Source organism: Juglans microcarpa x Juglans regia, chromosome 5D, assembly GCF_004785595.1.
Source record: "Juglans microcarpa x Juglans regia isolate MS1-56 chromosome 5D, Jm3101_v1.0, whole genome shotgun sequence".
In the NCBI taxonomy this organism is placed as follows: Eukaryota; Viridiplantae; Streptophyta; class Magnoliopsida; order Fagales; family Juglandaceae; genus Juglans; species Juglans microcarpa x Juglans regia.
In genome coordinates, this window is record NC_054602.1 from 15,298,322 (window position 1) to 15,324,656 (window position 26,335).

At 37.7% G+C, this 26,335-nt stretch overlaps 1 protein-coding gene across 1 annotated transcript; it reads left to right on the top strand.

Annotated features, from left to right (window-relative positions):
* Window positions 1–1,635: 1,635 nt before the first annotated feature.
* LOC121264559 (probable inactive serine/threonine-protein kinase scy1) lies at window positions 1,636–25,894 on the top strand. The gene is made up of 21 exons (XM_041167801.1): window positions 1,636–1,982; window positions 2,597–2,695; window positions 10,094–10,245; window positions 15,019–15,091; window positions 15,201–15,323; window positions 15,943–16,051; window positions 17,018–17,097; window positions 17,304–17,385; window positions 17,896–18,035; window positions 18,126–18,236; window positions 18,404–18,520; window positions 18,667–18,756; window positions 19,080–19,133; window positions 19,764–19,838; window positions 20,019–20,094; window positions 20,259–20,358; window positions 22,072–22,141; window positions 23,061–23,131; window positions 23,600–23,700; window positions 24,397–24,654; window positions 25,462–25,894. Exons 1-21 carry the CDS (start codon window positions 1,857–1,859, stop codon window positions 25,725–25,727), a joined length of 2,373 nt encoding a protein of 790 aa, XP_041023735.1. The 5' UTR covers window positions 1,636–1,856; the 3' UTR covers window positions 25,728–25,894.
* The last annotated feature ends 441 nt before the right edge of the window (window positions 25,895–26,335 follow it).

Consider the following 26,335-nt stretch of genomic DNA (forward strand, 5'->3'; position numbering starts at 1 on the left):
ACTTACTTTTAACTTCTTACGCTCTTGCAAATGTAACTCACTAACAGAACCCTCACCAACAACTCTTTTCTTAGCAACACCCTTATGAGAGAGAGAGATTCTGACCTGTGGCATGAGCTCTTCTCTTCCAATTTCCATGAGTAGGCTAATCTTGCTTTTGTCATGACTTGGGAGTTGAATTATTCTTCTGAGTAGTTGTTAGACTATCTGGAGGGACCTTAAGGCCAGTGCATGGGCCCAAACTAGAGTTAGGGTCATGATTGGGCTCTTCCCTTAAGCATCCCAAGTGAGATGAATACATTTGCATTGGCCCATTTAGGCAAGTATCAATTTCAACGCATAACTTCTCCAGGCTTCCCCCATTATCTGTTTCAAAATCAACCGTTACAACTGTTTTCTTTCTTTTCTCAACTCTTTTCCCCACCAACTTCTTCAATGACACTATTCCCAGATTTTCCTCGTCATCATCAGCACCAATCACACCTTCTTCCATTCATTCTCCATAATTAGGTCAAGTAACGTCTCCATAAGTAACGTCTTCCATGTTCTCGTCGTTGGCCTTCCGGCCATTGGGAATTGCTTCTTCTTGTTCATCTGTAGTCTGAATTGGATTCTGATCTTCACTCTTTTTTCCATTCTCATCCATAGGATCTGGATTCTAAACTAGAGTACTTCAACACCTCGCATAGACGTTTGCTTGAAGCCAAGTGCCAAACTACTTACTACCACTCCTCTGTTTTATGCCTTTTGAGCAGGTTAATCCATAGTGCAAAATATGACTGCAATCAAAACAAACCCTTGGTAGTTTCTCATAACACACTGGTACCCAGACACTTCTTACATTCACCTTAACCACATGCCCACTTGCAATGGGTTTTGTGAGGTCCATTTTAATTTTCACACGTAAACTCTTCCCCCATACTATTTCATCTTCATCAACATCCACCTCTTCCACCTCCCCCGTTGAATTTCCAAGCCATTCTCCAATCTGTCGAGTCATGTAAGCCAATGGAAAATTATGCATCTGTACCCACAACAATGCATGATTGAAATCCATCTTGTGAAGTTGTGTAAACCCATCAAACGACTTAAGAACAAAGACATGATTGTCAAAAAACCAAAGGCAACCCCCTTCTACCCTTTGTTTGTCAGCATGAGTTTCAAAGATGATAATAAATATGTTCTATTCCCAACTCTTGAAAATTTGCCGGCTTTGTCAGTTTCCAACTTTCTACACCTTAGCCATCGTTGCATCAATTGTAGCTTTTGTTATCATATGTTCCATATATACTTTTTCAATTAAACATCTCTCACTCTTACGTTGAGCATTCTCTCAGGCCTTCCCTCCGATATCAATTGGTATATCTTCCTCCTCTATTAGAGATAATTACCCCCATTAGTCCCTAATCTCTGCCATTCTGCAATGAAATAATACCAACTCCACTCTAAAAATTAGTAGGAGCACACTCTTTCACCACCTCTCGTCTCCGAGCGAGAGCAAGAGACGAGACTCAAAATTACAAGAGTACCTCTCTTTTTAAAATAAAGTGTTATGAAAAGTACGGTGTGTTTATATATTTTGAGCATTTAAAATGTGGCTACGAATATAAAAGTATTTGAAAAGAAAAAAAAAAAAAACTTGCTGCACAACAATCGCAAAAGCTCTTTCGATAAAAAAAAATAAAATAACGATCTGCGAAGAGTAGCTTCAAAAGACGGTGCCCGTCCGAGGGTCCAACTATACGTGATTGCGAATATTTTTCGGTTGATTCTGTTGCATTTTTATCTTCGGTTCCTCTGTCTCGCGCTCTCTCCCTCCCAATTTGTAGAAGAGGAAGAAGAAGGAGCATAGGAACATGTTGAAGTTCTTGAAGGGAGTAGTGGGTGGATCTAGCACGGGAATTAAAGATCTACCCTACAACATTGGCGACCCTTATCCCTCCGCTTGGGGCTCCTGGACACACTTCCGTGCCACCTCCAAGGTTCCACACCGCATCTCTCTCTCTCTCTCTCTCTCTCTCTCTCTCATGCCTACACATATGTGTGTGTTTATTTGTTTAATCAATTCCGTGGTTTTAGTGGCTTTAACGATCTGCTAGGGTCAGGTTTCGTTGATTTGCACCCCTGAAACGTAGTTTCGTTTATGGTGTTTGTTATGGGGTCCACAATTGGATTGAATTCCTCTGGATTTTGTTTCATAGAATTGATTTTAGAATTCACTAGGAGCTACAGTTCAAAATCAATTCTTGGATCTTATAGTTGCAATTCTTCCACTTTTTGAAGATAACGTGGCTTAATTACTAAATTGCTTTGCATTTCGCTATGTAATATTGCAAAACTAGAGTTTTTTTGCACCAACTTTGAGATCTGAATTTCACATGAATTATTGTGGAGCCGGTATGCACGTAAAAGATATACAGAGTACTCATGTAAATTTACTATATTCACTTGAAATGATTGTAATAATTTTCTATCTGTAGTATTTAGAGGATTAACTTTTTAAACCCTAAGAAGTCAAAGTTCCTTTCTGTCTTTTTTGTTCATCATTTTCATCATTTAAGTTGAAGAACTTTCCAAACTCTGGCTTGATTTTCAGGATGATGGGTCTCCAGTGTCTATATTCTCTCTTTCTGGTAGTAATGCCCAAGATGGACATTTAACTGCTGGTCGAAACGGTGTCAAGCGTCTCCGCACTGTAAGCTTTTTATAGCTATGGGGTTAGATTTAATTGAATGCTTATAAATTTTTATCCCTTACCAGTTTTACTTTTTGATTTGATTTTTCCTTTCTATACAATTTTGAAGGAACATTATGCAATGTAAATGATTTTGTTTTTCAATTTCTGATAGGTTATCTCCCATTCAGTTTTCATTGGTACTCAGGCAGCTAACCCTGCCATTTGTAGAAATCTTTTCATGGAATAGGTGCATTTTGGAGGGTGTATGTGATATTCAACTTTATGCTTGTGTCTCAAAACTACATCGAAACAATATTCTAATTGCACCTTAGCAACCCTTTATATGATGTAAACTATGAATTCCATGACAATACGCTAGATTTGCATTCTCCAAGGCTGGATTCAAGGTTTGGGAACTCCTGTTTTCATTGGTTCACAGGTAGTTATTCCTGCCAATTGTTGAGGTTTTTCATATGCAATTTGAGAGATTCATGTGATAGTAGACAACATAATTGAGATGAAGTGTTAGAGAAGATAGAGCAAAGGCTGGCTAGGTGGAAAAGGTTGTATTTGTCTAAAGGGGGTCGAATTACCTTAATAAAGAGTACTCTCTCAAACCTTCCCACATATATCTTATCATTATTTCCTCTCCCAGCTAGTATCGCCTTATGGATTGAGAAGCTCCAACGAGATTTTTTGTGGAGTGGACTTGGCGACAAGTTTAAGCTTCACTTAATTGGTTGGGACAAGGTGTGCTCTCCAATGAGGGGTGGCAGGTTGGGGGTTGGTCTTCAATAAGGCTCTCATTGGGAAATGGCTATGGAGATATAATTAAGAGAGGAAAGTATTATGGAAAGTGGTGATTGATACTAAGTACGAGAGTATAAGGAGGGGCTGGTGCTCTAATAAAGTTAGGGGTATATGGAGTAGGGTTATGGAAGAATATCCGGAAAGGTTGGCGATCTTTCTCTAGCTACACTAGGTTGTGTTTGGAGGATGGTAACTGAATCAGTTTTTGGCATGATGTTTGGGTTGGAGATATGACTCTTAAGGATGCCTATCCCTCTATTTTCATAATTTCATAGGAACAAGATGCTTTGGTGGCGGAATTGAGGGAAATTACTAATGGCTCACAACAATGGAATGTCAAGTTCATTAGGGAGGCACATGATTGGGAGGTGGGTGTCCTTGTTGAGTTCTTTAACTTGTTATACACCATTGGACCTGTTGATACAGTGGTGGATAAGTTGGTTTGGTCGACTTCCAGCAAAGGAAAATTTTCTGCACGCTCCTTCTATGAGGTTCTCACTATTTAAGGTAGTAATCACTTCCTTGGAAGAGCATTTGGAGGAGTAAAGCACCTCTTAAGGCTGCTTTTTTTTGTTTGAACTGCATCCTTAGGGAAGATTCTAACCATTGACAATCTAAGGAAACGTGGGCTTATCATTGTTGACTGTGTTGTATGTGCAGAAATAACGGTGAAACAGTGGAACATTTACTTCTACATTGTGAGCATGCAAGGGCCTCATGGAATTACTTTTTCAGCCAGGTGGTATTACCATGGATTATGCCCAGGAGGGTGGTTGACCTACTAGCTAGTTGGAGAGGGATCACGGGGATACCACAGATTGCAGCTGTGCGGAAGATGGTTCCCATTTGTCTACTTTGATGCATTTGGAGTGAAAGGAACGAATGAGATTTTGAGGATCCAGAGCGCTCCTTGGAAGAGTTTAAGAGTTTTTTCTGAAAGGCTTTATTTATGTGGGCCATTGTTATAGACTTTAATGGTCTCAACTTTCACGATTTCTTTGTAACTGTTTCTAGTTCCTTATTAGGTGTAATCACATGTATACTTCCTATGTACTTGGGTTATGCCTATTTCTAGATCAATAAAATATGTTCTTACTTATAAAAAAAAAGTAGACAACATATTTGAGAGCTCTCAGAGCTTAGTGGAAACAATATTTTAATTGCAATTAAGCCTTCCTTTCTATGATATGAATTTTAAGTTCCGTGACTCGAGGTTAGAGTTGCACCCTTTTTTTTTTTTTTTTTTAAGTAAAATTTTATTAATATTAATATGCCTAGCCAAGTACACTGGATGTGTATAAGAGAAAAAACCTTGCTAGAGTTGTACGCTTTTTTGATAGGTAATCAAGAAGTTTTATTCATAAGAAAATAAGGCATTTCCGAAGTATACAAGAAGTATATTTTCTTTGACTTGTTTGGTTGTTTGAGATATTATTGAATCCTACAGAAATCCTTCGTGTAGAAACCTTTAGTTCTACAATTTTTTTTTTTATAATTAATAAAAAGTTTCATTATCAAGAATAGGCACAACCCAAGTACACAGGATATATACAAAGGAAATACCTACTACACTCTAGAAAGCAGGAAAACCAAAACAGAAACAGATTCAGTACATTATCATCATTCCTTACAAAGATCTTAGCCCACTTACTTATAAAAAAAAAAAAAAGATCTTAGCCCACAAACTCAAAGTAGAAAAGAAAAAATTCCGAAGATCTTCAAAAGAATGCTCTGTCTTCAAAACTTCTCCCATTCCTTTTCAGCCATAGACACCACATTAATCATAAAGGAATCATTCTCCATCTGGCAGCTACACATTTTCCTTGTCTCAAAACCACACCAACATGCAAGAGGATCCACAACTTCCTTAGGCATAACCCCATATAAACCTGTCCGACCAATAACCTCATTCCACAAAGACTTTGCCACCTCACAATGTAAAAAAAGATGATTTATAGATTCACCATCTTTCTTGCACATGACACACCAATCAGCTATACACAAACCATGTTTTCTAAGGTTATCCGTGGTTAATACTTCCCCTAGAGCAACCACCTAACTGAAGAACGCCACCTTAGTAGGAACCTTCACCCGCCAAATGCTTTTCCAAGGGAATACACTGCCAAAATGACAATTAAGCACCTTATAAAAAGAACTTATTGAAAACCTGAAATTTCCAGCATGGTCCCATAGTAGCCTGTCCTCTCTTCTCTGCATCACTTTTGAATCATAAATTCTTCCCAAAAAATCTGAAACAACATTCACTTCCCAGTCATTTGCATCTCTAATAAAGTCAACATTTCATAGAATATTATTATGCGTACATTGAAGATAGTCTGCTACATCAATATTTTGATCCCTTGCAATCCTGTAAAGAGATGGAAAATTTGATTTAAGAGCTGATTCCCCACACCAAATGTCATGCCAAAAGAGAATCCTCTTCCCTTCCCCCACCTTAAATTTAATATGTTTAGAAAACTCCCCCCAATCTTTCCTAATAAACTTCCACAAACTCACCCCATACGCTCCCCTAACTTCATTAGAACACCAATCCCCCCACCCACTCCCATATTTAACAGCAACAACATTCTTCCATAAAGCATCTCTTTCTTCATAATATCTTCTAAGCCATTTTCCAAGGAGTGCTTTATTAAACAACCCCAAATTTCTCACTCCCAATCCTCCACAAGAAACCGGTTGACAAACCTTGTTCCAACTAACCAAATGAACCTTCTTGTCCTCTCCTATTCCTTCCCATAAGAAATTATGATAAATTTTCTCAATTCTTCTAGCAACCCTAGCTGACAAAAGGAAAAGTGAGAGAATACACAAGGCGTTTATCAAGTACATTGGGCATATCCATCTTTTCCTTATCCCAATAGTCATGCACAAATCATGAAAAATTTGAAATAGAAAAACCAAAACAAGCACGCACCCAATGATAGAGGGTTTTGAAAAAGAAATCTTTAAGGGTCACTACCATCTTTTCCTTATCCCAATAGTCATGCACTATTTTTTTGATGATGAGGAACCTAGAGACCGTGCACACATTATTCCTTTTACCCCGTCAAAGTCCCAACCCACCTAACGTGCCCTCATCACACGAATCAGGTAAATTATCAAATTTTCATTAATGGAACGTGGCCCTTGGAAACTGTTGGCACCCAAGAGTTTGAACCTTAGAACTAGGGGAGAATACCCCAAGAAAGCCCTTATTACTTGGGCCAACCCCAAGGGGTTAGTCATACACTATTATTGGCTAAATATATGTATCTCTTTTACTATAATTAATTACTTGTAGTGCCAAACTAACTAATATAATTGCTTAGCATGAAAAAATAATGGAATTGGTGCTGCTGTTGCAGTTATGTTTGTAAAAAGCCTCCCATGTACATCAATCTAAGGGTAATGCAATTGGTTTACCCCTCCTTGTGGTTGAGAGAACTCATGTCTTGTTGTGTCACTTAAAAAATTGAACCCAGCACAGCACTCAGTGAACCATTTATTCTGTTAATGTTATTCACATCTTAGAAAATGTGAAAATAAATTATTCAAAATCTTATAATTTGTTTGATTGCCATCTTTGGGATTTAACCAGTTATTCATTGATAGTATAGGCCTACCCATTTATAGACTTTTTGAGGTTTAAAACCCTCTAAACAAATTCACCTAGGCCATTTACTTTGAGGCATCTCTTTTTATATTGCCAACTGAAGTTGATTCTTCTCATTCCCACTTCCAGCATGGAAAGTGTTGCCAACATGCTGCTAACGCCTATTAGAAAATACTTCTGCATTTTTTTTAAATATTCATTAGAAGCGTTGTTCCTCAAGAAGTCTTCGTGGAATGGGTAGGGCAATGGTGGTCCTCCTATAAGATTCAAGGTAGCCGTAGTTTCATTCTTGCAGGTAAATTGAAAGCTTTAAAAACAGATTTAAAGCTTTGGAATGCGTAGTCCTTTGGAGATATAGGTAACTGCAAGAAGTCACTATTGGAGGAGCTCCATGACCTAGAGAGGGCATAGGAGGGACAGGCCCTTTCATTGGAGGAAGTTGCTCGACAGACAGAACTAGTTTCAGAACTAGAGAGGGTTACCCTATTGGAAGAGATCTCTTGGCTACAAAAATCTCGAGTGTTGTGGCTAAAAGAAGGAGACCGTAGCACAAAATTTTTTCATAGAATGGAAAATTCCCATAGGAGAACCAATGCCATTGAAATGATGAATATTGGTGGAGTTGTTTCCACGGATAGCCCTGAGATCCAACATGTCGCTGGTTATTTTGACAAGTTGCCTACCGAGCCAATGGGGTGGAGGCTGAAGATTGATGGGCTTGCTTTTGAGTCCATTGAGCAGCATAATGCCATTTGGCTGGAGGGGCCGTTTGAGGAGGTTGAGGTTCATGAAGTAGTGAGGAAGATGGTACATGACAAAGCATCGGGACCAGATAGATTTTCTATGGGCTTCTTCCAATCTTGTTGGGAAGTGGTGAAGGAGGAATTAATGAAGGTATTTCATGAATTTTTTTTGGTTGGAAAATTTGAAAAAAGTCTCAATGCCACTTTTATTTCACTAATTCCCAAGAATGTGGGGGCATCAGAGGTTCGGGATTATTGGCCTATTAGCTTTGTGAATAGGGTGTATAAGATTATTTCTAAGGTGCTAGCAAATTGAATGGGAGGAGTGTTGGGGCGGATCATTACAAAACCTCAAAATGCCTTTGTACGGGGAAGATAGATTTTGGACTCAGTTCTCATTGCTAACGAATGTTTAGATAGCAGATTAAAATTTGGTAATATGGGTCTCCTGTGTAAGTTGGACATGGAGAAAGCTTATGATCATGTCATCTGGGATTTCTTGTTGTATTTGCTTGGGAGATATGGTTTTGGGGAGAGGTGGTGTACATAGGTGGTGCATATCGACGACACGATTCTCAGTTTTAGTGAATGGTTGCCCAGTTGGTTTTTTCGGTAGCTCCCGAGGTCTAAGACAAGGAGATCCATTGTCCACACTTCTCTTTGTCACAGTGATGGAGGCTTGTAGCAAAATGATTTCAGCGCTAGTTAACAGGGGGTTCTTGGAGGGATTTTTGGTGGGTGATAGACATCGAGGTACTATTCACATCTCACATTTGTTGTTTGCATATGACACTCTTATTTTCTGCGGGGTAGACCTAAATCATATTAAGGTACTAAGGGCACTACTACTTTGCTTTGAGGCGGTATCAGGATTGAAAGTGAATTTATCTAAGTCAAAGTTGGTTCCAATTGGCAACGTTCGTAACATCTGGATGTTGGCTAATATCCTTGGTTGTAAGGTCTCCTTTCTCCCTATGAATTATCTTGGCTTTCCATTGTGGGCCATCTCTAGGGCTAAATCTATTTGGGATGCAGTAATTGAGAAGATAGAACAAAGATTGGCAGGTTGGAAGTGTTTGTATCTCTCGAAGGGAGGAATGATTACTTTAATCAAAAGTATCTCTCTAATCTACCTACATATTACTTATCATTGTTTCCAATTCTTGCAAGTGTGGCAACACGTATTGAGAAACTGCAACGTGATTTCCTGTAGAGTGGGCTTGGGAAGTGTTTGTCTGTCATACCAAAATTGTGATGGGAGATGGCACAAGAATTAAATTCTGGCATGATATATGGTGTGGAGATAGTGCCCTCAAGCATTCATTCCCTATAGTGTTCACACTCGCATGTGAGAAAGAAGCTTCAGTGGCGAACCTCATGGAGACGGATGGTGACTTATTTCAGTGGAATGTGAGTTTCATTTGGGCGGCCCAAGATTGGGAAGTAAGTAATTTTGTAAACTTCTTCCAACTCCTATATTCCGTGAGACCAAGATTACAATGAGCTGATCTATTGTGGTGGTCACCTGCCAGAAAAGGAATATTTTCAGTTTGTTCATTCTATAAGGTCCTCACACAATCGCAGAATAATCATTTCCCATGGAGAAGAATTTGGAGAAACAAGGCCCCTCCTAGGGCGGCATTTTTTGCATGGATAACATCTCTAGGAAAGATCTTGACGACGGATAATCTATGGAGATGCTGGGTGATAGTGGTGGAATGGTGCTGCATGTGTAACAAAGTGGTGAGACAGTGGATCATCTTCTTCTACATTGTGAGATCGCAAGAGCATTATGGATCGATGTATTCAGAAGGACAGAATTAGCATGGGTTATGCATGCAACAGTGGTTGAACTTCTGGCATGTTGGTTGAGTATTGGGCGGTGTTCCACAAATTTCAGCTATGTGGAAGATGATTCCTATATGTATTCTTTGGTGAATTTGGCAAGAGCGCAATGACCGGGCCTTTGAAGACAGAGAGAGATCATTGGAGGAGATTAGATCATTGTTTGTTAGTACTTTGTTTCTTTGGGCCAAAGCTGTAGATTTTAACGGCCTAGACTTTCATGATTTTCTTATTTCTCTCTCTCCCTCTTAAATAGGTGTTAACTCTTGTATATCCCCTGTGTACCTGGGCTAAGCTTATTCTTATTAAAAAAAAATAATCGTTTACCTATAAAAAAAAATCTATGGAAGTTGATTTTTATTCTGTACCTTCAAGCATATAAAGCAGACTTTGCTCTTTTTCCAGGTCAGACATCCCAATATTTTATCATTTCTTCACAGTACTGAGACTGAAACATTTGATAGTTCTACTTCAAAGGTTACCATCTATATTGTCACAGAGCCTGTTATGCCGCTGTCTGAAAAGATCAAGGAACTAGGTTTAGAAGGTACACAAAGGTACGGACAATCTACTCAGCTGGATTTATTTTAACTATTGCCATGTCTATCACTCCTAACAGGATCATCTATTTTTATTTCTTTTCTGCATTGAGAAATACTTGAGGCACATGCATTACATGATTGCACATGGATAGTTTCAGGTCTTTTTTTTTTTTAATAAGAAACAGAGTTCATTCATATGAAATGAAACAAATACAAATGAGTTCAGTTAAAATACAGCATCCAAGATCAATTACAAGGCAGCATCCAATAGCATCCTAGACAATAATAAAATCTGGACATTGATGCAACCATTAGACTGTATCTTCCACTAGCCTAGCATGATGAGCAAGCAAGTGGGCAGCCTCATTACCCTGATGACCAACATGAAGAACCTCATAGTCCTGAAATCTTCTAATTAGGAGCTGAATTTCCATAATTAACGGACCCTGCTTAGTGAGTTTAGGTTCTCTGGATTTCATAGCTTCAATAATAGATAAAGAGTTGCCTTCCAATATCAAACTAGATATACCAAAATGATGAATCATCTGTAAACCCTGAAGAGCTGCCAATGCTTCAATATCATCCACTTCAAACACACCCACTTCCTTTCTACTCACAGCCAACAGAACTCCACCCTTATCATTCCGTAGAATAACCCCAATTCCAGCGGTTGAAGAATGTCGAAATAAAGCCCCATCAAAATTGAATTTAACCTTACCCAATGGTGGAGGCTTCCAAGAGAGAACCCTCTCCTTATTAACAATGGACTGGTTTGGTCTAATGGTAATGGAACTTTCCACATACCCAAGGCAATTATCAACAATCTCTTGAAGCGCATAATCTGAATTTTCAAAGATGCTAAGATTCCTATATTTCCAAATACCCACGAAATAGTGAGTACAAGAGGAACAATAGGGACATTAGCCTCCATTACAGTCCATAATAAGTCCTGAAACTCCATTTCAGCATGCAAAAACTGAAAAACCAAGGGGCATCTAGTTTCCCATAACAGCGAGTAGACAAACACCACCAGAAAACATGATTTCAACTCTCCACATCCTGTTTGCATGGATCATTGGGTAGAATGTGCTTTCTCATCAAATTCAACTTAGTGGGCAAACTGTTAGTACAAGCCCGCCAAGCAAAATTCTTCACTTTGTTTGGTAACTTCAGGTTCCACAATCTCCTCCATAACTCAAGGTTATTTTGTGCACCAGAACTCTCAATTCTACCTTCTTTATCCAACAAATTCATGGCAGAGTGATAGCCTGACTTCACGGTATACACACCACTTCTATTCTTATCCCAAACAAGCTGATCATTAGATTTTAAAATCAAAGGAATCTGAATTATCTGGTCTGCCACATATGTGGAAAAAACAGAACGGTTTAATCCCTCCTTCCAGGTACAAGAAGCACTATCAATCAACTCACTAACATTGGAATCCATCTGTAAAAATTGATCGGCAGCAAGAAAATAAGGTAACAAATTTACTGAAACCCAATTATCTTGCCAAATATTAATGGAATCCCCTCTACCAACCTGCCATGTGCAACCTTGATTGAGAATTTTCTTTGCAGTATAAAGACTCCTCCAAACATATGAAGGATTATTAACCTAAGTTGATTTCAAAAAAGTTGGGTGAGGGAAATGCTTCGCCTTAAAAACTTTGAACAATAAAAACTGAGAATCATGCATAAGTCTCCACCCTTGTTTAGCAAGTAAAGATAAATTGAATATTTCCAAGTTTTTGAAACCCATACCTCCATGAAACTACACAACTTATTCCATCCCACCCAATGCATCTTACGTTCTGTGCCACGTTGTCTCCACCAAAATCTAGCAAACATATTTTCCAATTCCTTACGAAAGGACTTAGGTAACTGAAAACAACTCATAGTATAAGTAGGTAGAGCTTGAACCACTGCCTTCATTAAAATTTCCCTCCTAGCTTGTGAAAGTAGCTTTTCTTTCCATCCTTGTCGTTTATTCTAAACCCCTGTCTTCAACTCCCTAAAAGTAGCATGTCTGGACCGACCTATAAATGATGGGAGCCCCAAATAACGATCATGATGCTGGACAGATTGTACATTCCAAATTTCCTTAATTGCATTGACTTCATTGATCCTGACATTGTTACTAATCAACAATTCTGTTTTATCTAAATTCAGTTGTTGCCCTGAAGCATTTCATACTGTAGTAAAATATGCCAAAGACACTCATTTTCAGGCTTAGTAGCTTGGCAAAACAATAGACTATAATCTGCAAAAAACGAGTGTCTGATTGTTAGAGCACCATTGCACACCTTCACACCTTTAATTAATCTTCTACTTTCAGCATCTTTAATAAGACAAGATAATCCCTCAGCACATAACACAACCAAATAGGGAGATAAAGGATCACCTTACCTCAAACCCCTAGATGCTCCAAAAGATGAAGTAGGCAAACCATTAAGGAGAACTTTATAAGAAACTAAACTTATACAAGATAATATCAAATCCACCCATTTTTTTACCAAGGCCTAATTTAAGCATGACCTTTTCAAGAAAACACCATTCTACCTTATCATAGGCCTTGCTCATATCAAGCTTCAAAGACATCACACCCCTCCTACCCCTCCTCCGCTTACGAATATAATGGACAGTCTCTAAAGAAACTAAAATATTATCAGTAATAAGCCTCCCCAGAACAAAAGCACATTGGCATTCAATAATCACTTGTGACAAAATAAGTTTTAGCCTATTAGCAAGAACCTTAGCAAGGATCTTATAGACCACATTACACAAACTAATAGGCCTATAATCAGTAACCTTCTCAGGCTTTTTCTTTTTGGGAATTAGAACAAGTTAAGTTTCATTTAACTCATGAGGAACCTTACCTTGGTGAAGGCAAGACAGCACTACCTTAACTACCAAATCCCTCACAATATGCCAATATCTCTGAAAGAACACAGGAGGCATCCCATCCAGATCCAGTGCCTTCATAGGTTGCATTTGGAAAAAAGCTTGCTGCACCTCATCTTGGGAAAATGGCTTCATAAAATCATTATTCATAGTTGCTGAAACTTTAGTCTGTAAAGTGTCAAGTACAAAATTCATACCCTGTGGGTTAGAAGTGGTAAACAGTCCTGAAAAATATGACCCGATAACTTCTTCCATATCTAACCCCTTAGTCCACACCGGAATGGAATCATCCTTGAGCTGAATTATGGTATTTCGCCCTCCTTTGTGAAGCCTTGTAATGAAAGAACTTAGAATTCCTGATCCCCGAATGTAACCATAAAGCTCTAGAATGCTGTTTCCACATTAACTCCTCTCTTTCTAATAACAGATTAATGTCATGTCTTGTGGATTTCACAGCAGACAAAGAACATGGTAAAGAAGGACAGCCATTAATCGGTTCAGTTTTCTCTCCTTTTAACTTTCAATCGAGTCTGAAATATTACCAAAATGAGAATGCTTCCATTCAGCTAAGTTACTATGACAATTAGACATTCCAGCTGCCAATTTCATAACCTCTTCAGATCCCCCCCCCCCCCCCCCCCCCCCTTTTCAGACCAGGAATTAGAAATGACTTCAGCACAAACCCTTCAACCGCTACCCACATTGCTTCAAATCTAAAAGGTTTCTTACCCCTTCTTGGAATACTAACAAAACCAGTAGTGTTGAGGATTAAGCAATTGTGATCAGAATAAGATGTAGGTAAATTACTAACCTTGGGAGATGGAAACAATGTCATCCAATCTATAGTTGCAGAAAACCTGTCAAGCCTTTCCTGGATATGAGCTTTGCCTACCCGCATGTTAGACCATGTAATATCAGAACCTTCCATTGATAACTGCTGAAATTGACAGTAATCTATCACATCCCTAAACTCTTGCATCTGTCCATCCAATCTAACCTGACCTCCCTTCTTCTCCTTATCAAAAACTATCTCATTATAATCCCCAAAACACAACCAAGGACAAGCGGAAAATTTAGATAAATGCTTCAGCAACTGACATTCCTCTTTGCGAAGCCCTGTTTCTGGATGGCCATAAACCCCAGTGAACCGCCATGTGCATACCTTATCAGCATCATGAATCCAAGCATCAACATGATGATTTGAATAAGAACTAACTTCTAAATCGATTTCCTTTCACCAAAACATAACTAGGCCACCACTTCACCCCTCAAAATTAACAGCAAGACACCCGTAAACCCCAAAGAAAATTTCAAATTGAACATACATCGGGCTAAACATTTGGTTTCCATCACAAAAACCACTTCGGGAGCTTCTCTTTGGACTAGATCCCGAAGAAAACGAAAACCCCGTGGCCAAGCCCTCGGAGTTCCAACTCATAATTTTCATGGTTCTTGGTGGGGCTGAAACTCAGCCTCCGCTGATAACACTTCCACATCCACCAAAGCATCATCATCAGATTGTTTAACCCTCTTGAAATCGAACAGAGAAGAGGAAGCAGTAGGAGAACTAACCTCAGATTATGTAACTCACATTCGCATATGGGGGCATCAATGCATCGTGATTTCCTTCAAACCCGTAGGGATGACTTGTTTATATTGTAGCTTGCCCGCCATTCTCCTTTTCTTCTATCAATTCAATGTAATTGGTCCAACTCTATCATCGTTTTGTTGATTTATATTTGGGCAGCAGATGCCCAAAGTCTTTTGGTCTCTATATATGATGTCAAATGCAAAAGGTAGGATTAAGACAGCTGTTTGAAGCATCATTATCAACTGGTTTGTGGATTTTATTCATCTGACTTGTTATAATCTGAGTTGGTTACAGGGATGAGTATTATGCGTGGGGATTGCACCAGATAGCCAAAGCTGTGAGCTTCTTAAACAATGACTGTAAGCTTGTACGTATCCTAGGATTTGGATTTATATCTCTCTCCCTCACTCTCTCTTTCTCTCTCTCTCTCTCTAGTTATAAACTTCAATTTACTTTTTGAGTCGCTTTTACTACAGGTTCACGGTAATGTAAGTTTGGCAAGTGTTGTTGTCACGCAAACTTTGGATTGGAAATTGCATGCCTTCGATGTTCTGTCTGAGTTTGATGTGAATAATGAAGCATCCACAGTACCAATGCTGGTAATCTTTGTGTTTGGATTTGACCTCTTGAGTTTTAATTTCTCCATGACTTAAATGGTTTGTATCATACTATTTCTGTGAACTCAAAACTTCTGCATTTTTCATTCCTGGAACTTAATGTGCTTAGCCTGTTTTGCCACTTATTTTAGCTTACACAAAACCAGCCGCTGTCACTTTTCTGCACTTACTCAGTTTTCAGTCAGGACTTGTCAAACAACATTGGCCAAGTGAAGAAAGCCACTTTTTTCTGAAAACATAGCCTGCAAAATATTTTTGCGAGGAAATTGAGCCCATTCCCCTCTTCAAGACTTGATGAATACATTTTAACCTCAAAATCTGGTTCCTAAATGATTTTTACTTCAATTAATGAACTTGGATTTCAGCCTAGCCAACCTTAATGAACTTCTCTAAAGTATCCTTATTTGAATCCCTACCTTCAGCAGTGCATCACCAATCCCACCCAACCCACAACTTTGAAAGTATGATTCCTGTAGCCTTTCTATATGTGTGAAGTCTATTCTTAGTTTTCATGGTTCGCGGTGGATTTCATAAAAAATGGCATAGTGAGAGTTAGTTTGGGATTTTTTTCTCACATATTAATTTATTATATTCCTTTCAGCCATATGCTTGGCTTGTTGGAGCACAATACAAACCAACAGAGTTGTTAAATTCCGACTGGGCTGCGATCAAAAAATCTCCACCATGGGCTATTGATTCTTGGGGCTTGGGTAAGTCTCTCATAGATCCTTTTTTGGGTAGAATAAAGCATGACGGTTTGGTATCTGAGGTGGATTGTAAATTCCCTTTTTGATGTCGCCCTAGCATGATTGTTGGTATACATGTCTTTTAATCCTTGTTATGAGCCCTTATATGTCGAGCTGATCTGTATCAATCAGACTTTGATAGATTACATTTTTTCTTGCATGAACATGTGAAAGGGAGCTGCCATGGTTATGGCAAATGACAATTACTGATCAATGTACTGATAGCAGCTGAGACCAGATTGCTTTGTAGGCTTCTGTTTATATGCCTCTAGTTCTCTAATTTTGAATTATTTGTTCGTCGTCATGAATTAATCTTACTGTTAACTTACTTTGATAAGTAAATGATTTATGAAAAAAAAAGAGAGACATCCGAGTATGCAGATCTGTAGATTAGATTCCCTAACGAATTACAGCTTGAAATTCAATCCTTTATAGAAATCAAGAGAAGAAGCCAATAATAAATTATGTAATAAGATTTAACCCCTAGGGCTTGTTCCAAGTGGTAAGGGCTTTGGTCTGGGGGGTATGCTCCCCCAGGTCTCAGGTTTATACCTTGGGTGGAAATAATTTCTAGGGGCCACATCCCATCGGTGAAAAATCCGATGATTTACCTGATTTGGTGATGTGGGCGTGTTACACGGGTCCAAGGTTTAACTGGGTAAAAGACGTTGCATTTTCTTGGTCTTTGGGGTCCACGTTATCTAAAAAGTAACTTATGTAACAGGATTTTCAATTCAAAGTTTGTTTGAGTCCTTTTATCCGTGTGCACTTGAATTGCATAATATGGAGAAACCAATCTGAACCTCTGCTAACTTATGCAAATTCTACAGCTTCACTAGATGTTTGTATATGTTATGTCTTCTTCCTTAATTATTATCTTTCTTTGGTAGCCTTCTGTAAGTCATCTAAGTTTATTATTATAATTGACAGGCTGTCTTATATATGAACTATTCTCTGGCATGAAGTTAGGCAGAACAGAGGAACTAAAAAACACTGCTTCCATTCCAAAGGTTAGTCTCTTAATTTTTGGGACAATTAGATTATTGTTTATCTGCTTCTGGGTAACAAGATCCCTACTTTTTCCCAATCCCCATTCCCCCTCCACCCAACCTTTACTTTTGGAGTAACATACTTAGCTGTGGCTGCTCTAGTGTGCAAGCATTTGGTTGCTCTGATCTGATTTTCATTTGCGTCTATTTATTTTCTTGCCTCACAGTCTCTGCTTCCAGATTATCAGCGGCTTTTGAGCGCTATGCCTTCTCGTAGGTTAAATACATCAAAGCTTATCGAAAATAGTGGTGAGCTCTTAACTGTTTTTAATGGTGTTGCAGAAACTCTAGTCCTAGTAAATGTGGTAGGCCTCGTGATTGAAGATTTCTCTGCATCATTATGCTATTATAACACCTTATCCTGGATTCTTTTCTTTTTCCCAATCTGATAATATATTATCCTGGATACCTGTTTATTATAGTCTAGAGTAGAACTTATGGTAGTTTATTTTGCTCAAAATTGTATCTTCCTTTTATATTTAGAAGTTGGAGTACAATTTCATGGGATACTTTATTTATATATATGATTATTTTTGTGTCCAGCTTCGGTAGGTTCTATAAACCTCATGTAAAGTTTATTTAAAATAATGTAAAGTTTATCATTTTTGTGTCCAGCTTCAGTAGGTCCTATAAACTCATCTAGTCATCTCTTTTTATGTTTGTGTTTTGTCTCTAATATTTCTGCTGTAGTATTGTTTCTTGGGTTTTCTTTTCTCTTCCATTCTTTTCCTTGTAATATGAGGTCCAATTGATTGGCAGAATATTTCCAAAATAAATTGGTGGACACAATACATTTCATGGAAATTCTAAATTTAAAAGACAGTATTGAAAAAGATACTTTCTTCCGCAAGCTTCCGAATTTAGCAGAACAGCTTCCTCGCCAAATTGTCTTGAAAAAGGTGACTCAGAAATTCTAATGTGATATGTCAACTTTAAATATATCATCTATATTTTGAATCCCCATTTATGCTTGTATGTTTTTTCCACAGTTGCTTCCTTTATTAGCTTCTGCCCTTGAATTTGGTTCAGCTGCGGCCCCTGCTTTGACTGCAGTGTTGAAAATGGGTTCTTGGCTTTCAACTGATGAATTCAGTGCCAAGGTCATGCTCGTTCTGTACCTTTACAGTTTTCTTATTTTTTAGACTTTTTTTTAAAGCATGTGGAGCACTTTTTGCTATTTTCCCCCTCCTTTCTTTCATTGTGGATCTTTTTTTTTTTTTTTTTTTTTTTTTTTTTTTTCAAGCTAATTTCTTGCTTTTCTATATAGGTAATGCCAACAATTGTGAAACTCTTTGCCTCCAATGACCGAGCTATAAGAGTTGGTCTGCTGCAGCATATTGATCAATATGGAGAATCATTATCTTCACAAATTGTTGATGAGCAAGTATGCAGTCAATGACAGATTTTAACGACTCTTTCTTATAAATGTGAATTCTAGTTACTTTTCTTCAGGATCCAAGTCCTGATGATATTAGTTAATCAAATTATCAATATGAAAATCCTAAAATTCCATTTGGTATTTGCAATTAGGTTTACCCTCATGTTGCTACAGGGTTCTCCGACACATCTGCTTTCCTTCGGGAACTGACTCTCAAATCTATGCTTGTTATATCTCCTAAGGTATGTGTATCATATCTTTAGGTTTTAGACTCTTATTTCCTGCTGTTCCTGTGTAATAGATGTATCGATGAAATCCACTGTTCATGCAATGAGAACCCTTTACTATATGAGATTTACCACGACAGTAATGCTGATTCTTATTATTGTTTTGTTTTGTGATGCTCAACATCTTTTCTGGTACTGAATGATGTGAAGATTTCATGGTTTAATTTTACCACTATTACTATTTGAAATCAGGCAACAGTTAGCATACTTGTTCTATTTTTGGTAGGAATTGTTTTTGGTAATATTTTCTAAATGTTTCTATTTCACTTTCATTGCAGCTTTCTCAGCGCACTATTTCAGGGTCACTATTGAAATATCTCTCAAAGTTACAGGTAATAGCTTCAACCATTTCCATAGAGATGTGAAGCCTATAAAGATTGGTTATTAATTTATACTTTTAGCACACTGTTTAATTCTTGAAGTTGGCTTTATTGATTATGAAATGCCTCAGTTGAGGTAGTTTAATGCATATTCATAATTTTGATGTGGTGCATTTGGAGGGAAGGAAATGACCAGAATTTTGAGGATCTTGAGAGGCCAGTGGATGATCAAAGGGCCATCTTCCTTAATACCCTCTATTTTTGGATGTCTGATCATTGTTGGTTTCTTTCTAGTTTTCAGAATTTTCTTGTTTTTTTCTTTTTTCGTTTAGATGTATAAGAGATACTATGTGTACTTGGGTAGCACCCATGTTGTTTTTTGAGTACAACCTTCTACTATATCAGTACAAATAGAATAGCTTATTTATACAGAAGTTAAAGTGGGCACTCCATGATCAATGATCAGAGAAATCAATAGAAAAAATGAAGAGATATTTTAATCCTTAGAACTTGATATTGTTGCCCCAGGCAACAAACATGCATGAACCGTTTAACAAAGTATTATTAATAAAATTTTTAATTTATAGAATAATTAATTTTCTCTTTATGTTGTACTGGTTCTCAATTTTGTAAGTCTTGCAGGTTGATGAAGAGCCAGCGATTAGAACTAACACTACCATTTTGCTTGGGAATATTGCAAGCTACCTAAATGAAGGGGTTAGTATCCGCAAGTTGCAGCTTTAACTGATTCATTGATTTCCTGAGTAACTTGAATGGGTTGTTTCTTTCTTTTTTAAGATAGTACTATTGGTCATTCTCTGATCATTCCTGAGAAGATGTTGTGTTGAATTTCCTTTTGTGAGAATCTCAACTGATGGGTTTGGATCTACAATGCAGACAAGGAAAAGAGTTTTGATTAATGCATTTACAGCTCGTGCATTACGCGATACTTTCTCGCCAGCAAGAGGAGCCGGTATATTAGAACTCTATATGATGTTCATCTCTTTCACTTAGGTTTTCATAGAGTTCTTGGCACAAAACAAAATTGTGGGTTTTGGGTTCATCTTCCATTCTTTGTGTTGGATGTTTATTAGTTTCATATCATTTGTTCATTCACCATTAAGTATACTGTGCCAGGCATCATGGCTCTTTGTGCCACCAGTTCTTACTATGACATCACTGAGATAGCGACTCGGATTCTTCCAAATGTTGTCGTACTGACGATTGATCCTGACAGGTTAATAATTATTCAGATGATTTGTCTATTATTTTTTGTTTTTTTCTTGATGTACTTATTCTAAATAGTTATCATGAATCAAATTATAGTAGTCAAAGATGGAGGAAACCACTAAATCAAATGCACATTTCTTAGTGTAGCAACAGGCCACTGGACAGTGACTGGGCAAGAGATAAAAAAAACCAGTCGAAGAAATCACGTTGGGAAAGAACTTGATAAAAGAAAAAAAACTATTTTGATAACCACACATTACATTATAGTTCTTAAGGAACTTTGCTGGTGGATTAGAACACCAACCTAATTTGATGTTTATGCTATTAACATTAAACCTGTAACCCCAAGGGGTTGGCCCTAGTAGTGAAGGCCTTGGTCTTGGGGTATCACTCATTTCAAGGTCTAAGGTTCAACACCAAATGGGTGCAAACAATCCTTTGGGGCCCACCCCTTGGTGAAAAGCCAGCGATTTAACCAGTTCTATGAAGGGAAACTTTCGAGGATGCAGTGCACGGGACCAGAGTTTACTCTGCAGGGGTGGGTCCGAAGGGCCTTGCCTTGGGAGAGGTTCCCCGACGTAAAAAAAAAAAAAAAAAAAAAAAAAAAAAAAAAAACACCTGTCATCCTGGGACTTTCTATGTCATAGAAGTGTTAGGCTTAAATAGTTTTGCTTCTATCTGTAGAAATAACATTCATATTTATAAATCAAGATAAGGCTCAAACATATTATAATTTTCGACACACTTGAAATTTTCTTGAAAATATTTTGTCAATTTTCGGTAAGCATCTTGGGGACATTTGATTTTAAAGATTATTTGTTTTGAATGATTGTAAAGATGGGGTCTGCTCTTTTCTAATTAGACTATTGAATAGTTTGTGTGTGTGTGTGTGCGTGTGTATTTTTCTTTTATAGGTATTAATGAATTGTTTGTTACTCTGCTCTAAAGCTAGGAGGAAAATGATATTTAAGGCCCAATGTGGATTTTAGAATGAATAAAGAGAGGGGGAAGGGATTATCTTTTTTTACATTCTATGAGAGAGAATTTCCTGGAATGTGATCACTTGTTAAAAAAAGGATTCTGGAACTTGTTTATGTTTCTTTACCACTAATAAAAAATTGTTTCTTTACCGTGTCATTTGCTATTTTAGGTGTTGTGCCATCACGCACATAAAGAGAGGGGGAAGGGATTATTTTTTTTACATTCTATGAAAGAGAATTTCCTGGAACTTGTTTATGTTTCTTTACCACTAATAAAAAATTGTTTCTTTACCGTGTCATTTGCTATTTTAGGTGTTGTACCATCACACACATATGGACTAAGTGTTGCCTGACCTAACTATATTACTATAGATTTTTTCTTTATTAAGATGAGAAGTTAAGCAACTCGTATGACATGTGATACACTTAAAAAAAGTGGTCTAGATTAATAAATTAGGGGTCCTGAAAAAATACTCACTTTAGGAAATGAACTTGATCAAGTGTTATTTTGCATCAACCATAGTTCTGTCAAGACATTTCTCATCGTCGATGTATAAGTTGAATTCCTCTGACATTTCAAACCCCCCCCCCCCATTCTCTCTCTCTCTCTCTCTGATCCCTTTGATGCAAATCTCATGGTTGTAGTTTCCTAAGAATGTGTACTTGTATTATTGTTGCACCTTAAAGGTGTTCATCATTTGAGCTATTGAATTGCCTTTTAAAGAAATTAAAATGAACAGTGATGTAAGGTCCAAGGCATTTCAGGCGGTCGATCAATTTTTGCAGATATTGAAGCAATACCAAGAAAAGGTTTGTATGTAAATCCTTCGCTCTTTTGATTTGAAGTACATCTTCTGTTTCTAAAATCTGCATGTAGATATTTGAGAAGAAAAGCATTGCTTGAGTTCATAGCGGCTTATGTTTATGCTCTTTGTCTTCCACTTATTTTTTGAATTAATGTTTCTTCTGTTGACATGTCACCTATGACGGAACACTTGGTAAATTTGTGGTTTGAGACATCATTTTTGTATGGCATTGTAGTACAGATATCTTTGCACCTACACAGGCCTCCCCATCTCACTCTTCCCTTGGTTGACCGTAGCACCCTCCAAGCTGTTGTCTTTTGTTCTGAACTCCAGCATCCTCTGTTTGAAGAACAGCCCTTGATACAAAATGATCTGAGTCTTTTTTAAGTCAGAATGTCTGTGCACAGTTAGTGTTGTCAAAGTGTTCCTTGCTTGTTGAAGGAAACCTATCTCTGCTTAACAAAAAGAACAGGAATTATTTCAATTCTGTGTATGATGCTTAAATGAGTGTGTGGCCATTTACATTATAAAATAGGGTTTCCTGCCTTAACCTTTATGCTATGCTGTGGGTTTTATTTAAATGTTATCATAGATGATGTTCTTGGCAAAATGTAGAAAGGTACATATTCTATTTGTGACTCAGTGGCTCGTGCATTTCTAGTGGTGCTTTTGATATCAAAAGAAAGTTTTATTTCTAATCCCGTTCCTTCTCTTCATTTCTTTTTGTTTGTCTTCTTTGTTTCGTTTGTTTTATTTGTAGTCTGAAATGGTTGAATAGTCAGGCTAATTTTATTTGTAGTCTGAAATGGTTGAATAGTCAGGCTCAGAAGGCTCTGATAAATTTCAATGATGAACATGTTTCATTCCGTTTCTTTCGTTCCTAGTGTTTAATGTTGATTTCTTACCCCACTGGTCCTTTTTAGGAAAATTCAGGAGATACCACTGGAGCTGCAGGTGGAATGCCATCGATTCCAGCAAATGCTAGTTTACTCGGGTGAGTTATTTTGGAATTCTTAGTGTATACTTGTGTGTGTATGTTTGTATGCACGTGTGCTCTTTACATTCAAAGGAATACACGTGGTTAGGTTAATTGGAGGCAATTAGCTTAGTTAGAATGATTCTGGGCGGGTGTCTTTTATGTGAGACTGGGAAGTAAGGGGGCATGGGTGAAGCCATCTCGTGTAATTAGTGTCTTTTTTTGGAATCTTCTACTTTATCTTGCCTATCCTAAGTGTAACTTGCAATTGGGATTTTGTATTATAAAATCAAAAATTATTTTTTCAGAGACCATAGGATATCCAGACATCCAAACATGCCCTTAATTTACTAATCTCAATTGCTTTCAGATAGTTCTATTGAGATCTTACCCGATTCCATTCTTCCATATTTGGCTCTCAACTAGGGATAGTAGAAAATTCATATTTAACTTACTATTGTCTTGAAACGTGTGTAAACTATACAGATGGGCTATGAGCTCCTTGACTCTCAAAGGCAAACCTTCTGAACAAGCTTCTGCAACTTTGAGCGTACCTCTAACTTCAACTTCTTCCAATGCCAGCTCAGGTAGGCATATCGATAGCATTTTTCATTCTACTTTATCAGCTTATTGTAAATCTGGGCCATGTGATCTCTTGTTTTACTCTAGCACACCTCTAGGCAATTGAATATGCCTGCCTTGAATGTTGATAATTTTTCAAAAATTTGGTTGAAAAGATACTTATTATGGCTATTAATAGAGCCATAAGGTGGTTTTATCCAACTTTGCTAGTTGGATAGCTTATAGATCTTTGTCATATTGTCAATATATATATATATATAACTTATATGTCTATATGTACAAGATACAGCCTTGTGTGTCTATCTTTTGCTAATTATTAAGGATGAGGGTAAAAATGAAATGTATTGGTTAATCATTTGCGATATGCATATGGATGTAGGCTCCTTTTATGGTGTTGTTGAAAGAAAAGGGGATGGGTCTGCCAAGAAAGGCTTGCTTTATGCATAGTACATTTTCTAAGAAGAGGATAGAGCAAATATATTTATCATTTTTATTCTGGAAGTTATATTTGCACACTCTGCACTAGTATTAGATGGTGCAGTCAATTTATTACTACTTCCTCTGTATGCATATTTTGACACGGATGCATTTATTTATTATCTTTTTTTTTTATTTTATTTTATTATTATTATCAAAAAATGCATGGATGCATTTATTCAACTACGCATCTCAATAATATTAATTTTCTGCCACAATCCTAGTGATGGATACACCAAGTACAGCACCTGTCCATGAGCATTCCACCTCAGATTTTGCTGATCAACCTGTACCTGAATCCCCTACATCAACGGATGGTTGGGGAGAGCTTGAAAATGGAATTGACGAAGCAAATGAAGCTGACAAGAATGGGTGGGATGATATCGAACCCCTTGAAGAGCTAAAGCCATCTCCAGCTCTTGCAAACATTCAAGCAGCTCAAAAGCGGCCTGTCTCACAACCTGCTTTGCAGCCAAAACAAGGTAGATTATCCATTCAACTAGCCAGCAAAATTTGGTGGGAAGTGGATTTGAGAGTAGAGCCGCTGACCCAAATGTCAAGCAATTGGTCTGTGAACTGAAAACTTATAATGGAATTTCAATAAGCATGCTTTCCACTTGTGTCACCAAAACATCTGCAAAGACTGATCAATTGATGAATTTGGTGTAAAGTTGTTTGTTGTCTCCTAGTCCAGCTTTGAATTCGATGGTTGGTGGTAGGGAATCTAATGACTGTTAGAAGTTTGAACTAAGATGCTCCATTAAGCTCCTGCCATTTGGCATGTCTTATATGGACTAAATCAATTGACATTTGGGCTAGGATTGTCATTTTTAACTTGGATGTTCTGTTAATTGCACAAGACTGTGTTTCTTCTCTAGATTAATAGCAGCTTAGGTCAGAGATCTGAACTTCACATGTTAAAACGAATTGAGCAAAATATTTCCTTTGGAGTGGGTAATAAATCTGCCGTGTATTACATTTTCTTTTGGCATTATAGCTGTGTCTTGTCACTCAAAATATACACATTAGCAACTAAAGTTTAAAATATACAATTGCATAATCTGTTTATTTAATAAGTAACTGTTGTAGAATGTTTATAGCTACTGTTATTTTCTTCTATCTATTTTCTCATTTCGACTTGAAGAAAATTCTTCTTGTCACCTGTGCACATATATTCAAGCATCAATCATTCCCCATATATACAATTTTCTGTTTAAAATTGTTTAATTGTCTAATTTTTCATTCAAGAAGGCTCTCAATGGTTTTTTTTTTTTTTTTTTTTCCTATAGTTGCAAGTTCACAGCCTAAGATTACAGCCAAGGTCACCAAACACGATGATGATGATTTGTGGGATTCCATAGCTGCCCCTGCTCCTAGAACAGCATCAAAACCTTTAAATGTGAAAAGAGCTGGGACAGCCGGTGATGATGATCTCTGGAATGCCATTGCTGCTCCCGCACCTGTAACCAGAGCCCAGCCTCTGGCTGCTGGCAGAGGCCGAGCAAAGCCTGCTTCGCAGAGTTTGGGTGCACAGAGAAAAAACCGGACATCCTAATCTGGCATGGGAATTACAGAACAGACAAAAGAGTGAGAGAATTAGAATTGTACATTTTTTTTTTATTGTTCCAGTGACTGACCTTCACATCATTATAAAACCGATCCATGTCACTGTGAGTTGTATTTGCAGTCTGCTGTGAGTGTTGACTATATTATTTGATTTGTAATATTGTTCTTTTCCTCTTTTTTTTTTTTTTGGGGGGGGGGGGGGGGGGGGGGGGGGGGGGGGGGGGGGGGGGGGTTTCAAAATTCAAATAGATGCCAAGCAAGCCAAGGAGTTACACAAGAAGAGGCAGGTTATATGCAGCAATATGTAATTTAGATTTTTGCTGAGTTGACAGTCTAAAACCGTCAAGCTTCAAAGCTTTTGATTTGTTGAGAAGTTTGAAATGAGGAAGTAAACTGTTCCTATATATAGCGAAGCGAAGAATTGGTAGTGAAGCAATTGGAGAATAGTTGAATTTGATTTTGGTTACAATTAGTAGCAGCTGGGTTCATGGTATGTATGGATTACTATCCAATGTGAACTTCTAAATCCAAGTGGATGATGGTGGCAGTTGGGTGGGCGACCTCCAGATACCCCAATCCGGCCACCATAAATAAAGG

Excerpts from the sequence above, each read along its gene's own strand:
- LOC121264559 (XM_041167801.1), top strand. The coding sequence starts at position 1,857 with ATGTTGAAGTTCTTGAAGGGAGTAGTGGGTGGATCTAGCACGGGAATT. Across the intron at positions 18,036-18,125 it reads GCCAAATTGTCTTGAAAAAG|TTGCTTCCTTTATTAGCTTC; the intron begins GTGACTCAGAAA and ends TTTTTTCCACAG. Across the intron at positions 19,839-20,018 it reads CAAGCTACCTAAATGAAGGG|ACAAGGAAAAGAGTTTTGAT; the intron begins GTTAGTATCCGC and ends TCTACAATGCAG.